This window comes from Microtus oregoni, unplaced genomic scaffold, assembly GCF_018167655.1.
Source record: "Microtus oregoni isolate MIOR12 unplaced genomic scaffold, Mior012 000067F_000, whole genome shotgun sequence".
NCBI lineage: Eukaryota > Metazoa > Chordata > Mammalia > Rodentia > Cricetidae > Microtus > Microtus oregoni.
Window position 1 is genome coordinate 3,019,034 of NW_024543953.1, and position 15,870 is coordinate 3,034,903.

At 45.6% G+C, this 15,870-nt stretch overlaps 1 protein-coding gene across 6 annotated transcripts in view; it reads left to right on the forward strand.

The window, feature by feature from the left end:
• The window catches only part of Mamld1 (mastermind like domain containing 1), a 129,150-nt gene that overhangs the window by 68,116 nt on the left and 45,164 nt on the right, over window positions 1-15,870 (forward strand). For all 6 annotated transcript variants that reach the window (XM_041641001.1, XM_041640997.1, XM_041640998.1 and 3 more), the window contains one exon: window positions 344-502. In XM_041641001.1, the coding sequence (XP_041496935.1) occupies window positions 407-502 (96 nt within the window). In that variant the 5' untranslated portion in view covers window positions 344-406. The remainder of the gene's footprint in view (window positions 1-343; window positions 503-15,870) is intronic.

The following is a 15,870-nucleotide window of genomic DNA, read 5'->3' on the forward strand; positions in this document are numbered from 1 at the left end:
AATCAAAGCCAGAACTAGGACTCCCTTTGCCCAACTGTATTCCAGCGCTCTTTTAGTCTCATCAAGCTCCTCCTCCACCTGCTCCTCTGTGTTCTAGTACAGCTTATCTATCTCATGGCATGGATGGCCATTTTATCCTGGGCAAGTGGCTCACAGAAGTATTCCTCATTCCGGGGGTGGGGTGGCGGGAGGTGGCCTATGAGGGTGGCATAGTGGAAAGAGACAGAAAAATGAATGAGGCAGATACTACACAAGCCTGCCTTCAGAGTTGAAAGTCTGTGCTTCACGGGGTCAAGGTCTCATCATCATGTCTGAAAGAGAGTATACTTTTTGTCTCCTTAAGCCCTGTGTCTAGGTCGTTTGGAAAACGCCTTGGAGAGTCAAGAATAAAATTCCAGGTCAAACAATGGATGACTGGAAAAGTCGACTCATACTCGAGAGCATGCTGCCCCATTTCAACATGGCGGGAAATCGTCAGGAGTCCAGAAGGCTCCAGGAATCGGTCAGAAAATGGGCTATGGCGGGGAGGGGGGATGTTGAATGTTTCTAACCTTACATTTGAACATGAGATGTGTTGTTGAAATTCTTTGTGCATATTTGTATTGGAGACTAACTGAACATATAAGAGACTTGAATCAAAAAGACCCACCCCTGCCCCTGTGGGTTTCTATAATAAAAATACTAAGAAATTGGGCAAAGGAAAGGATTCCTATTTAACTGTCCAACCCTAATATCTTTTCTCAAAGTCACTGTCACATTTGTGCTTCCTTCTTTAGGAATTCAGCCATGGCCCAAGTGTCTGAGGCTTAGTATTAGGGGTTCCAGTAGTAGCTCTAAGGGAAAGCTTGACGGTAGGAAGTATGAGAGCCTCTGGTTGCTGGAGTCTGACAGCCGGTGCCTGCACCATCACCACTCTACCAAGATTAGGTTAGCAGGAGCTGCAGCACACACAATGGCTGTTATCTCGGGGTATTCGCCCACAGAGGAGTGGCTTGCTTAATCTCTGAAAGTAATAGAGCAGAGGGGAAATGGTTCCTATAGAGCCATGGGTCTGTTTCCTTCCTGCTCATGGACCTGGGAGCCCTGAGCTCTGAGGTAATGTCATTTCACAGAACTGGGAGACTTATCTTCCCCAGTTCCCAGGGCAATCTGCTTTGTTCATTTTAGGGATTTTGTTCTGTGTACAGGTGTGAGTGATTGAATCATATTTCTCTTTTTTCCTTTCATTGTCAACAATGTGTTGAGGAGACGCTATTAAGTCAAGTGCATAACCTTCTAAAAACTCCGGTGACTGGAGTACCACAACCTTCACAGGAATGGGCAGTCACATGGGATGGCCAGAGACAAATAGATTGGTTGGCCAGTGTGACCTGTTTATGACCTGCCAGTCACCAGTTGACACATTCCCAGAAGAGAGTCTCTAACATCCGTTGTAACCACCCTTTATGTTCCGGACTGCTCTTTGTTGGTTAACATCTGAGTCTACAAAGGAAAGCACCTAGCATGTCCCCAGTTTAGGCTTGATTTTAAATTCTTTATTTTCCACTTACTTGGGCCAAAACCTAGGCATAAATGTGGGTGGGCTATAGGTACAGGAAGGAGGTTTCCCTGTTCCTCACTTACTGTTCAGATACTTTGTAAAACTAAAGTGTGTCTGGTAAGTGAGTGGCACTTTTGTTTCCATCTGTATAGGGATGGCTGTCTTGGGAGTGGGTCCTCGGAGCAGTTCCCACTCAAGAGCAGCTACCACTGCTAATGCCATTTTCCGGCTTGGGTTCTCACGGCAAATGACTGCTTGAACCCTTTGTAAGCCTTACCCAAAAAAATGCACATTCATTGCTTTAGAGTCACACCTTACACTTAATCACAATCAGCTCTTCTTCCTCCATGGCACACCTCATTCTCTGTCTTTGGCTCAGAGTGGCCTGGCTATTTTTGAAGTGCCAAGCTGACGTAGAAGACCAGTGATTTTGCCCCAATTGAAGGGGTCCAAAAATATACCTACCCAAGTTTCTGAAGACAGCTCCATCAGCTGAGCCTTCTTCCCAGATGAAACTGCATCTGTCTTGGAAGACACATGTGGTCACCAGAACGGATGGTGCTGAAAGAGCCCACTACCCAGTGCCCGGTAAGCACTGTTGCTCGCATCCGTAACCATCCAGGCAGCTCTTGGTGTGCTGAGAAAGCAGCTGGGTTTTAGTGGCCAATCAATCCCTGTAGCCTCAGGAAGGTGTCCAGTGTTAGCTTCCAGCTTTGGGGCAGATGCTGGCGATCTGAACAGCAGGCTATTAGAAAAGTAAGATTCCGAAATTGACAGGTTAATAGCAGCGTATCCTTGGGTGTTCAACAACAACAAGAAGACCTGCTGTTCAAAGAAGTTTCTGTAAGAATTCAAACCATCATGGAAGAAGGCTGTACTTAGCAGTAACCAGCCTTGCGCTGCCACGTGTGGCCTTAGCTGGATTTCAAAGGTTTCCATTGTTGCTGTCTTTCTGAGACTTAATGACATCCAGGGTTAATACTGCTCTCTGGTCCCAAGAAACAACATGAGTCTGGGAGCTCATTGTTTGTGCCACCTGACATCAGCCCGAAAGCCTTCCGAACACAGAAATCTGCTCTGGGGGGTAACCTTAATTGGTTTCTTTTTGTTGAATTGAAAACCAACCTAACAGAAAAAAAAAAAACTGTATCACATTAAAATCATAAAATAAACTTCTATCAGTCTGACAGGAGAGATTTGTTTACATAGAGACAGAATCGTTCATCCTGTAGCCGAGACTGACCTGGAAGTAATGACCCTCCTGACTCAATCTACTGAGTGCTGGGATTACAGGCATGTGCCACTAGAGGAGAGCATTTTAACTTCTCTGGAATTTTCATATGAACAATTGAGAGATCCTTTGAAGAAAGAAGGGAATTTGAAGTGACCAATATTTTTAGCCTCAAGCCAGGGCCCAAGAGCCTGGGGTTCTAGCCTTACACCTGCTCCTAAATAACTGCAGTGTTCATCCACTGCCCTATAGAAAAAACACAATTCAGACAAACCAAGTGCAAGAACCTTGAGTTCAGCATTGACTAGATGGCAGTACTTTGCTTAGCATTTCGAGAGCCCTCTCCTGATTACCCTAAGGAAACTGAGGTGCAGAGAAGCTAAGCACCTTGAGCCAAGTCACAGACCTATTAACAGGCAGATTACAGGGCCCTTTTTCTTGTGCTGTACCCTGCTGCTCCTTAGATGGAAAGCTTGTTTATAAACCAAAATGCTGAGTGCATTGTAAAGAAATGTAGTGATTCAAGTTCCTTTTCAGCATCATTGTTCATCTTGTACCAGGATCACTTAATGATTGCTGTGGCCCAAAAAAAGAGGTTTCCTCTGGCAATGCTTGCCCATGTGGCCAAGGTTAGTAGACAGCGTCGGCGTGTGGAACATCACGTCCTTTCCTTTGAAGTTAAGACTGGACTCCTTCTACAGATCCAGTAGGCTGATCAAAAGGCTCGAAGGCATTGAGGCTCCAGAGCCTACAGAGTCATGTATCATTTATGCCCCTGTCACCACCTATTCCATTTTTCCAGCACTTTCTAAGCAAAGTGGAGGAGTTGGCCTGGGGCTCTAGCCCAGTGGGCACAGTGCTTTTGCAGCATGCCCCAAACTCCACTTTCAGTCCCCATTACTGCCAAAAGAAATACCATAAACTCTCTAAGTATAATAAAAAATGGGGAAGTTAAGTCACTAAATTTGGGGAAGAAAAGGGCATGTACACTCTGTTCATCATCTGTATTCAGTGCCTCAATGTTACTAAATAACTCTATAGGTTACAATAAGTTGGCATGCCCAGTATCCCTTATAAGCTTGCCAACTACTCTTTGCCTGAAAGAGAGGATGTTCTTATCACTTTCTTTACGTAAAAAATACTAAGGCCTGAGGAAGCCAGTACCTTGTAGAGAAAAACAAGTGAGAGGGTGGGGAGCTACATCCACATTGAATAGGCCGTCCTAAAGGCAGTATGCTCTGTCCTACTGAATAGTACAAACCCATCCAAGTCTGTCTCCTCACCTCTCATTGAAAGTGAGGAACTGCATTCTGGAAAAAGAGCACATATCGCCACCCCATAAAGAGTATGTGGAGCTTTTGGATGACTCAGATAGTAGTGTCCCCTGTTCCAGCTGACCCATTTCTTTAAGAATACCCAGTAGGAGGCGCTCTCTTCACCTCCTCTGTGGTGTGGAATCCAGGTCAAGGTCTGTGCCCATGGACCTTGGAGCTCATCTCTTTTCTTTGCACACAAAGTACTAAACTCACAAAGGAGATCTCAGAGTTTCAAAGCTGTGAATAGTGGAATAACCTGGAACAAGTCCCCTTCATCTTGAATTCTGAGAGCACTGATATGATTTAGAAGGGCCTGTCTATGTCTGGCCTCCTGCCACAATCCCAGAACCTCTTGGACATGCATAGCTCTAGGCTAGATTCTGGGATCCAGGGCTGTAGTCTTCCCTCACTGAGAGCAAGTCTATTCTCTGTTGAAGTTTGAGACCACGTGGAGCAACTCTGCTTCCTATGCCTAGGTTAGAGGCTCCAATATATACACTCAGCCCTGGAGTCTCAGAAAAGAGCAGTGGACAGAAGCGATTTCCAGGTGTCCTGGTGCTTTCACCCCAGTGGCATAACAGGTGAAGAGCAGCTAGCATCTTTCTCTCATTCCCTTTCTACTTCCAGCCTGGCAGCAAACCAGGCTGCTTTGGAGTTGTATGGGAAGGCGTGTGGAGAATTGAAGTGACGCTGAAATCTCAAGGTTCAACGGTTGGTGTCTTTGCCAGTATTCTCTACTTCATGTAGGCTGTAGGCCTGCTACAGGTGAAAGTCTGGCCTCAAGAGAGAGAATCCTATGTATGTTGGTTGCACTGTGGAGACCCAGATGTTGCCTCGGAGCAGACCCAACTACTTACTGAGTTCTTAACATGAGCCTTGGGGCCCCAGTTGCCACAATGGTGAAGTGAGCTCCTTGTCTACTTCAGGGTCTCTAAGATTATGATGCATAAGACAGAGATGTGGTCTTGTCCTACAGCACACAGGCTATGGCTGTTCTTGGCACATTTTTAACAATCAAAAATTGGCATTGGCTCAAAATTATTTTTTTCCACCAGAAAAGCAAGGAACAATGTGTCCTTGGAGCTGTTTGGAATACAGAGGACCCCTAAGGATGGCTGTGGTCTCATCAGCAGCCCCATTGCACAGAGGAGAGCTGGGTTTACAGTGCAACTCGGAGCCTTCTGGGTCAAGGCCTGCAGTGCGCATGTGCCTTGCTATTTTGGGGATCCTCCCCATGGAGCACGCAGCTGTTCGCTCCCTTTGCCCACCCTGCCCCCTTCTCCTCTTCTGCAGCTAGGGCCCTTTTCCTGTTACTGACACCCAACCAGGGAGGGAAGCCAGGCACAGGCTTTGCCTGCAAACTGCTCTCTTCGGCAAGGACAGAGCAATTCTGAGCTTGGGGGACACCACTGGGCTTGGCATCTGGGTCCCGACTAGGTAGCTCAGCTGAGAAACTCAGTGACCTGCAAATCAGCCCGTTAGTAGGGGAAAATTCTGGGTAGGGAGCTCCGTTTGGCAGCTGGCTTCCACAGGCTCGTGGAGCAGACAATGGCCTTGTCTGAATTCCTACCCAGCCCCTCCCTGCAGATTCCGTGACTTCAGGCCCAAGATAACAGGTGTCTGGAAGTGAACCACTCCAGGCAACACTGAGAACCAGATTTCACTCTCTTCTTGGTAATGTGAAACCCTGGGGCCTTATCTTAGGGATGTGGGACTATGGCACCCCCAAATATTATAGGCACACTCAGTCCTCTTGCTTTCCACCTTCAGCTAGAGAACTTGATGTGTGTGTCTTTTTAGGTAAAGATGTGGGTCAGAGGCTGCCATTGAGGTACTGTGTTCCAAACTTCTGATAGAACACAGGCTTCTCAAGTCTGGGCTACAGAATTTGGTTTCTGTGGGCAATGTAGATTAATGCATTACACCCCCTATCGTGCCCATGTCTGTCCTTCTCACATATGGACGTCCCTAAGACTTCAACATGAGAAATGGAAATATGAACCACAGGCCAGGATTTTACCACCACGGACACTCAAACCTGAGGCCCAAGCCCAGCTGCTTCTTTTGTTCTTTACCGATCTTTTAACCCCATGGCCCTCAACACAGGCTTGCCTCTGTCTGCTTCCCTCCAGTGTCACAGGCTCCATAGCCTCTCAATTCCCTAGGCGGAGCTGTTTTTGCATGCCTTGTCTTCCCAGGGAAATTTGGTTCCATCCAGCCTTGTGCCTGAGACCTCTTGGTCTTCTGCCCCTGCACTGCTGCTAAGCACCTCGTACATAGTAGGAGCAGACATCACTGGGCCAGCTGCTGCACTTACTGGTTTCTGGGAAGTGGTTGTCTTGAGGCCTTCCTTCCATCAGGAACAGAAGAAGACAGATAATTTGCAGAATGACATTTTCCACAGAGAGCATTTCCAACCTGCAGGTATCAGCTGAGTTCTTCACAGAAGCCAGGTATTTTAGGGATACAAGGTGGGGGGAAACAATTCTAGCTTTCAGAGACATGTCATAGAGGTAAAAAATTTACAGCCAGTGCAGCAGCCTCCAGGCTGGTCTGAGCCATTGGGAGAAAGTAAAGGGGTAGACAGTGAAGTCATATTGTCATAGAGACCCTTGAAGGCCAAAGAGAGATGCTTTGAAAAAAATTCAAATTGCCCAACTGTGTACAAAGTCTGAGAGAGCAAGGCCCAAAGGAATCCTATTCCCTCCTCCACTGCAGCCAGAGTCCTTGCCAACAGTTGTGCAATAAGTGTCGTTAGTGCTGGTGAAGTATAGCACTTGGGACTGCTGCATAGATTGCACAGTGTAGCAATGGTTACTCAGCTTTCATTATGATTGAAATAATAAAGCCTTTCTGCTCCCTCATGGACAGTAGGCCTGTACCACATGGTGTCCTGCTGTGTGAGGAAGGGACTTTGGAAATATGGTATTTCCCAAGGGAAAGACTTCAACCCATGGGCCAGGTCGGGTCTTGGTAAACGGGGCGCTGGGACCACATGTAGCCCACAGGCTGTCTTGGTAAATAGTCCTATTGGCGCAGAGCCCTGCCTAGCCTTGAGTATACAGTTTGCCACACAGATGCAGTGACAAGCACCGCATGGCCTTAACAGTTTCAGCTAGTGGCTATTTGGGCTTTGCCAGTGTCTGTAAATGATGACCCATGGTACTGGGTGTGTGGCTCATTTTTCCAGAGCCCATTGTTTTCCCTAATAAGTAAGTGCTACCTTCAATACCCACTGGAGGTACAGTCACAGGCCTTTTGCTTGGCCATGTCTTCACCTTCTCCTCCTTTGTCCTAGTTGATCCCAGCCCTGTGCTCTAGGTCCCATGTTCCTTTTGCTTCCCATGACATTTATTTCCCCTCCCATGAGCAGCCAGAGGGAGCTTTCACAAACATCGAGTTGATCTTTCCTCTGCTTCACCTTTTCCCATAATGGCTTCCTGGTGTGAACAAAACAGAGTCCAAGCCCCTTCCCATGGCCTGTGAGGCCCCAGGAGAACTCATGGCTACTTCCCAGCTCACTGCCTGCCAGATCCAGTACCGCCTGCTAGTCCCCGAAGCAGGCCAAAAGCCTTTCCCCCGGGGTCTGCCAGACTGTTGCCCTCCTGCCTGGAGTACTGTGCCCCACTACTGTAGCCTGCTTCCTGCACTTGACCTTCACCTAAATGAGGAGCTAAGCCACCCCAGCCCTCTGCCAAACTACCGTATTTGAGTCTTGCGAAGATTTCTGATCTTGTTCTTACTACTAATGTGATTTGTGACCTACCCCTCGAACTCCAGCTCCCTGACTCTGCTTCTTGTCTGTCCAACTTGGACTCATTCTTGTGGTAACGTCTGTACTGAACTCCCAAGTAGCCCTGCCTGGGACTGTTGAAAGCCTTATCTCTTTGGTGGCTAGAGCTCTCTTTAGCTGCCTCTTCTTCTGGAATAAACTTCAGGTGCTGATGCTCACTAGCATTAGGCCTGCCTATATATATGACTCTCGGGCAAACATGTTCCCCCCTCCCCTCCTCCCTCAAGTTATGCCTTTAAGATTGAGAACAATTAACTTGGCCTATATAAAATAGCTGCAGGAAGTAATTTCCCAAACACCAGCACCCACACTTACTTTTTGAATACATGACTTTACACAACAAAACATACAGCAGCTCCCTATGCACCATACTCTTTTTAATGACCATATGGTGTGTAAAGGATTTATGCGCCTTCCCTTACCTGCACAACTGACAGCAAATTACATTATTGGCAATAGACTGACAAATAAAAATATGCTGTGTTTCCCCCCAAAGAGTCAGTGTTTAGATTTTTTTTTCTGTTTATAAGGAATTCAGGAGCCAGGCATGGTGGCTTAGGCCTGTCACCACTCAGGAGGGAGACTGAGTCAGGAGAATCACTGAGTTCAGTGCTAGCCTAGGCTGCATAGTGAGTTCGGGTCACCTAGGGCTATAGAGTGAGAACCTATATAATCTATCTATATCTATCTATCTATCTATCTATCTATCTATCTATCTATCTATCTATCTATCTATCTATCTATCTCTAAATCTCCCTTCCTCTGGGCCATTCAGTGGGAGCTTCTTAGAATGTTACAAAAAGGAAATACCTTACAAGATCACCCTCTTTCTGGGAACCATCACTGTGTGCAACACCACGCTCAACAGCATTTCCATCATCTACCCCTGGTGCCTCGTTCCCACCACAGCCACCATCACCTCTGCTACTTCCTTATCTGTTCTACCACCAACATCCCTACCACCTCTGCTCCCATTAACAGCATCGGTCCCACTGTAATCATTGCCACCGTAACCACTGGGTAGTTATCTGTCACCTTTGCTACTCCTCTTTTACCACATTCAACATTGACGACATCATGATCACTGTCACCACCTCTATCAATTCTATCCCTCCCACCATCTCCATGCCATCATTATCACCCTACCACCTCTCTTTCTGTCCCTTTTTCTCCCTTCCCTCTGATACCACACACATGAGGGAGGGGGGGAATGCTTTCCATTATATAATCATAGACATACCACTTATGCTGAAATAAATACATGTACGTGTTTTAAAATTATTTTCATATAACTTACTCCTGTTTACTCTGTCCTTTGGGGCTACAGAACAACGTTTGTGGTAAAAACTGAATTAGAATTCATTACAAGACTGCGTAATAGCCTCAAATGCACACTCTTTAAAAATAAGTTTAAATGAAGGAGCTTTCACTTCATAAAAGGATGCACTGAGGAGTTTCTTTCAATGGCAAATTCCTGCTGCATGTTATTATGATTTGGTTTACAAAAGTTAGCCTTGCACACAGCTGTTTGGGAGCATAGCTAACAACTAAAGGAGATCTGCCTTGAATGGTAAATGCTGCTGAGTAAACCATGTTAACAGCTATTTTAGGACCACCAAGAATGTGTTTGAATTTTCAGGCTTGAAAAGAGAGATAATATTTATTTGGTGTCTACACCATGCCAGGCACTATGCTAACTTTACATGTCCAAGTTTACAGAACCCTTAAAGGAAATTTGTATGGTAGCCTCATGCTCCCATTTTGTAGGTAGGAAAACACTAAGGGGTCAGAGCCTCTCTCCAGACCCCCTAGCACTTCACATTGCTGAGTTCTGCAATTGGAATTTAACATTCAGAGTCTTTGTCACAAGACCATCCATTTTTTTGGCAACGCTTTAATATGCAAAGAGTATCTGGCAGTTTACACAGATGCGCAGTGAAGCCTCCATGGCCCCTGAGGCCACATAGTGGTTGGACCCAGGATGTACAGCAAATCCTTATGAGCCAAACTCCCTTTGTGTGCAACCTGAAGAAGGAACTTCTTCTCTGAGGCCATCACTATCTGCTCTACCCCCTTTTAAGTGTGATTTAGAAAGTATGACAGTCCCCATAGGGAAATGAAAACACATAACCAACACAGAGAAGCAGGATTTAGCCTCTTGGTATACAAAGCTGAAATGACTTGTAATTCCCTCAGTGCCCAGAATAAGTTCTGAGTTCAGCTGAGAAAGGCCAGCTTACTGCTGAGATGTTCAAATGTTTACCACCATGGATGACTAGGTTCTTAACATTCTGGCACTGGCCTATAGACCAGAGTCTTGAATGCCACCATCTCCTTGGCCATTCACTAACTATATAACTTGAAGTTTCTTGGCCTCTCTGAGGCTCTTTTTACCCAGGAGCAAAAGTGATATCCTAAGCAGAGCCCTGCTTACATGCTAGACTTTGTTTTAGAAGCCAAGGACCATGATTAACAAAACACACTGACCACTGAGGCCTGTCATTGGTAACACCAAGTCTTGGTTATAAAGGCCTAGAAAAAGCCCAGTGTCTTAAGAATCTGTATAGGTCCTGTCTGCTGATGGGGTGTTCATTTGCAAACATAGATTCCTCAATCTCTCAAAAGGTTTTGCTACATGTAGTCATCATAACCAGGATCTGCCTATTCCGGATTCCCTCTTTTCTCTCTGTCTCTGTCTTTTGTCTGACTCTCCCCTCTCTGTGTCTATGTGTGCATGTCTCTCTCTGCCTTCCTCTGTCTTTGTCTCCTCTCCTTTCTTCTCCTTTCCTCTCTGTCTCTGACATATTAGTTATAGTTGTTTTGCTTTTTGTGTGTTTTCTAAGACAGGGTCTCACTGTTTTCTGGCTTTGAACTCTCTATTAACCCAGGCTAACCTCTACTTTGTGACACTCGTGCTTATGCTAAGGTTACACATGTATAGCACCACACCTGACTTAGATATACTGATTGCTTCTTCTGGCTGTGTTCTTCCAAGAAATGGTTCCACAGGGATTTCCCAGGTGCTTAAGTAGCTGAGGACTACATGATGGTCTTGCCTTCATGCCTGTTTCCAGACACAGAGCTGTGCTGTAAGGAGGCCAGGCCATAGGGCTTGGGATATGGAGTTATAGCGGATGAGGCACAACTAGCTTCTGGAGGACAAAGCCTTTAGGGCCTTTTTATCTTGAGGCAAATATAGTCCAGGCTAGATAGGTCATTCTGTCTGGGATGAGAATGTCATGTCCCACCCAACACAAGTCACAGTAACATGTGCGTTCCCTCAAACCCTGCCATAAAAGTCTAGAACTTTGCCAACTTTTCTCAAGTTGCAGTTTTAGGTCAGAAAGGATCCTGCGTCTTGAGAAAGCACAGAATCAGTTTTCCACTCAGTGCATTTCCCTGGGCCTTCTGCATCTTCTAGAAGTTAGCATGGCATGCAGGGGCTTCTGGGTGTCTTCACTTGGCTTCAAGATGGGAAATGTACTGCCTGTATTCACCTCTGGTCCTTGCAAGGGCCACAGATGGTGCCAGGTACCAGGTGCTAGAGCAGATAGTCATTTCTCTACAGAAAATACAGAAGGCAGCCAATGTAGTTTAGTGGGGCAGTGCTTGCCTCTGTGTACAAAAACCATCATCCATAAAGAGCTACAGAGGTTCCTCTTGCCCAGTCTGGAAGTTGACAGAGCCCTCCCTGCAGTCTTCCCATAGAGCGGAAGTGGTAGATGTTTCTAAGAGAACCTAGATTGTGAAAGAACAGTTTTTGGGTCTTCAGAAAGCTAGGCACAGGAATTATCCTATGACCCAGCCATTTCACTTCCCCCAAACGAAAAGTAGACTTGCAATAAAATGTGTACTTAAGTGTTCACAGCAGGAGTGGTGTGACATGCTGTCTTCTCAATACAGCATGGCTATCACACTCATGAACTTACAGAAGCTAAGGTTTCTGTACAACTCCACTTTAGACAGGTAGGTGCTCTCCTGGCCTTACCACACATTGAGTAGCTGTTGGAAGTAAGTAGCTGCTGGGGAAGGGAGAGTCCTTCTTTCTGGAGAATGTGGCCGCCAATTGGTTTCCCATTATCCTGGGGATAGCCCCACAACCATGCACATATAGGCAACACTAACTGGACTTAGTGGGATTTTTTAAGTACATGAAGTTAGGAGGAGGACTTGTTGTAGAGGATATGTGGCGAGTTGGAAGTGGATTTGGGAAGGCAGGTGCACTATTTCATTGTATACATGTATGAAATTCTCAAGAATAAGGAAAAATTAAAATATGCCAAAAGATAGAAACAACACAAATATCCGCTGTTCAGTGAATGGATAGAAAAAAAATATACTCCAACCATACAATGACATTATTCACCCATTAACAAATTAAGTATTGATGGATGCCACAACATAGATGAACCTAGAAAACATGCTCAGGGACAGAAACCATATACAAAAGGCTGCATTTTTATAGTTCATTTCTGTGAAATATTGAAAATAGCTAAGCCTGGAAAGACAGAAAAAATGAGTAGTTATGGGGCCTGAAGCTAGGAGAAGCTCAGCTTAATGGTTAAAATGTCTCCATCTGGGCTAAGGGAAGAATTGTGGGACTAGATGATGGTAATGATTGACCAGCATCCTGAACGGACTAAACACCACAGAAGGGTACACTTCAGTAAAAGTTCATTTCAGCCCGGTATGGTGACTCAGACTTATAATCAATCCTAGCCCACAGAAGGCTGAGGCAAGAGAATTATCATGACTTCAAGTCTAGCCCAGACTCACAGTTTCAGCCTATAAGACTCTTTTTAAAAAATTAATTGCATGGTATGTCCAATTTCACAATTTCTAAGAAGAAGGAAAGTCTTCTAGATTGACCATTGTTCCTGATCTTGTGTCCCCTCCAAGGCTCTGCTTTGATGGAATTAGAGTTCCGAAGTCTGTATCTAAATCTATCTGAGTTCAATTTCTCTCCAGGACTTTAGAGGCTAAAGTGGGCTTATGAAGTAAGTGTGCTATGCCTCTGCCCAGCTAAAGAATTTGCTCCAATAGCTCAAGTCAAATGAATTTTCTGAGAAGAGCACCTGATGTTGGGGTCAACCTTTGAGAACTGGGGGAGATAAACTCAAGGGTTCTAGTGTACAAGCAATATAATTTAATAGCTGCTAGGCTGCCAGCACACGGAAGGCTGCCAGATCATGGCTTAAGAGGAGTTGGTGAGTCCATGTTCACTTACTCACAACCAGAGTTTTAGAGCTACCCTACATAAGGTCCATGGTTTCTCCACAGCTACCCTAACTAAAGGCAAGCTGGCACTTAATATTTCTATAATGACTCTCAAATTGATAATAGATCTATGCTGCTTCAGCCTGCCTTTGACAGGTATTGAGTCTCTGAAATGAACTAGGAATCTTCCCCAAACCATACACAGATGACCAAGTCTCAGTCCAGGGGATTCCCCACCAATCTCATTCCCAATCATATTACCAGTATGGATAAGGTGTCCCCCATTGCCTGGGAGTCCACCACTGCATCAGGAGAGCAAGCCAATGAGATGGTGGTCATGAGAAAATGGACTAGGGGAAAGGGAAAGGGAGAGATCTGATACCACCCATCAGCCAAACGCTGATCAGCCTAATAGGAAGCCTCAGGAGGGCTCTGTGGCATAAAGATAGGGCCAGTCTGCTTGGCTGGTCTATGAGTGATGTCCCAAGGGGAGATGTGGAAAACTCGAGACAGAATCTGTCCCAGCCCAGTGCAGCATAGAAACATTTAAGCACAATGATGGAATTTGACAACTTACCAGCCTATGGTTTGTGTGAACTCCACAGGCTTGCAAGATGTCTAAGAATTACTGCCTAAGGGTGTCTCCCACTAGTCCCCTTACTGTGCAGATGGAGTGCCTCCTGTTATTTGTAAGCATTGCCCAGGAACGTGTTACAGCCCTTTCCCTCACCTTCTGATGCCTTCTATGTTCTCCTGCCTCTTTGAAGTACTGAAGCAAAGGGGCATTTTTTTGGTTCTTTGGCCATGCAACCTGGCTGCACCTCAGTCACATGTTCCCAGTAGCAAAAGGTGGAATAGTCAAAGGGCTCCACACAGTTCACATCATTCAACTGAGTCCTGTGCTGAAGCACTGTGGAGAGTAGAGGGTCCCACAGCAGCTGGAGGCCTTTTCAGAATCGTACACGGACTCATCTCCCTGCTGCACTGGCCTGGACTGTTTATGACGACCAGCCACTGCTACTCTGAGACCTTATGCCTAATCATCCTGCCCTCATCCCCCAAGGCAGAAATGTCCTGTCCTCTAAGTTGGAAGTAGGCGCCTATGTTTAGGTCAAGATTCTTACTCTAGACCATTTAGCAACAGATATTGGGGTCCTTTCTTGTAAGCCAATTAGCACCCATAGGCTCTTACCTGTCCTAACTACCCACGATTCTCTAGAGCCACTTGTCTTGCAAATATGAGAAAGCTGAAAATCTTTGTCCTACAGAAACTTCAGCATCAGTTTATGGGGATATTTTGCTCAAAACCAGCACGCAATTGATACATGCTTAAGCATAGAAATGAATAGTATATGCATGGATATTTATTTGTGCATCTGTACTTATCCAGGTTTTGCTCTAAGTTCTCCCTTCCTATAAGCCCGGTCCTAATATGCACACATGTATACCTAGACATACACAAAATAATGGATTATCATACCTTAACTTACCCAATGTTCAGTGAGAGCAGAAGCAATGGGATGCCCCAGGCAATACAGCTGTTTTTCCTTGTCATTGATGCCACTTGGCTAAATGTTGAAAGCTCTCAACACGGAATCCCAAACACAGAGCTGCACAGCCTCTAACAAAGGGTGATTGTATTGACAAGCAAAATCTCAGCAGAGTCTATGGCTGCCCCTACACCAAAACAGCAGCCTAGTTGGGGAGTGCCCAGGAGACATGCCTGAGGAAAGCCAAGAGGAGATGCCTCTGAATTAGATACCCCTCAGTGTACCCTGTGATGAGCACCAGCGGTTGCCTGGCTGTGGACTTAACAAATCAGATCTAAGCAGCATGAGATGCCTTCTGGCACCCCAATGAGGTATCCTGTGATCTGTTTTGTTAATGAGTACACAGACAGAAGAGAGTAGGGACAATTGGCATAGATGTGCTTGATGGCTGCCCACACATTCTCACTTATGTTAGTGTTAGATTCCAGGAGTAATGCCTGTCTCCCCAGTCCTTGACATCTTATTCTGAACAGCTTCATGGAAGGCCAACGACTAAATAAAAGCTCTAGGAGTCCTGCCAGTGCATTGCAGAGGCCCACTTGGCCAGGATTCCAGGCTTATAGTTTCATTTCCCCTCCCCTCCACCTCATCCCACCATCTGCTTGCCTTCTTAACTTGTATATATATTTCACTGCTATTAAGACTGCTGTGTACTTCGTGCCACCATGAAATAAAACAGAGGACCCAACTCTTGCTAACCAGGGTTCCCAGCAAGAGGATGGTCATGAAGATCTACACTATATGAACATCTGTTGATTCATTTTAGACATTTCTATTTTAAGCCTATCAGATTTCTTTGGATTTTTTGACAGAAGATTGAATATTCTGTTTGGAATTTGAGGGACTTGTTTGTTTGGATGCCCATAAGAGACTGAAGGAGTTGCCAAATCCACAATGTGCCAAGTCATTTGGGTTCATCTGCCCATTGGTTCACTCAGCTGCTGTTTACTAGTTATTTACTTTATTTGCCGCGGGTCAAACACTTAGTGAATTGCTTCCTGAACAGCTTGAGATCACTATGGCTTCTAAACATCAGCCAGGCTCCTTGATAGGAAACTGGGCACGTAAGACTGGCTAGGCCTCTTCTTCTACCTGACCATTTCTGCCCAACCTGTAGTATTTAGTCCCAAGTGAATTTGGCAACAGGTCTTATGCCCTTGTTTGAACCATGAGCATTTCAGAAAAGTCAAAGATGTGTGTGAGTCCTCTTATTCCAGGTAGTC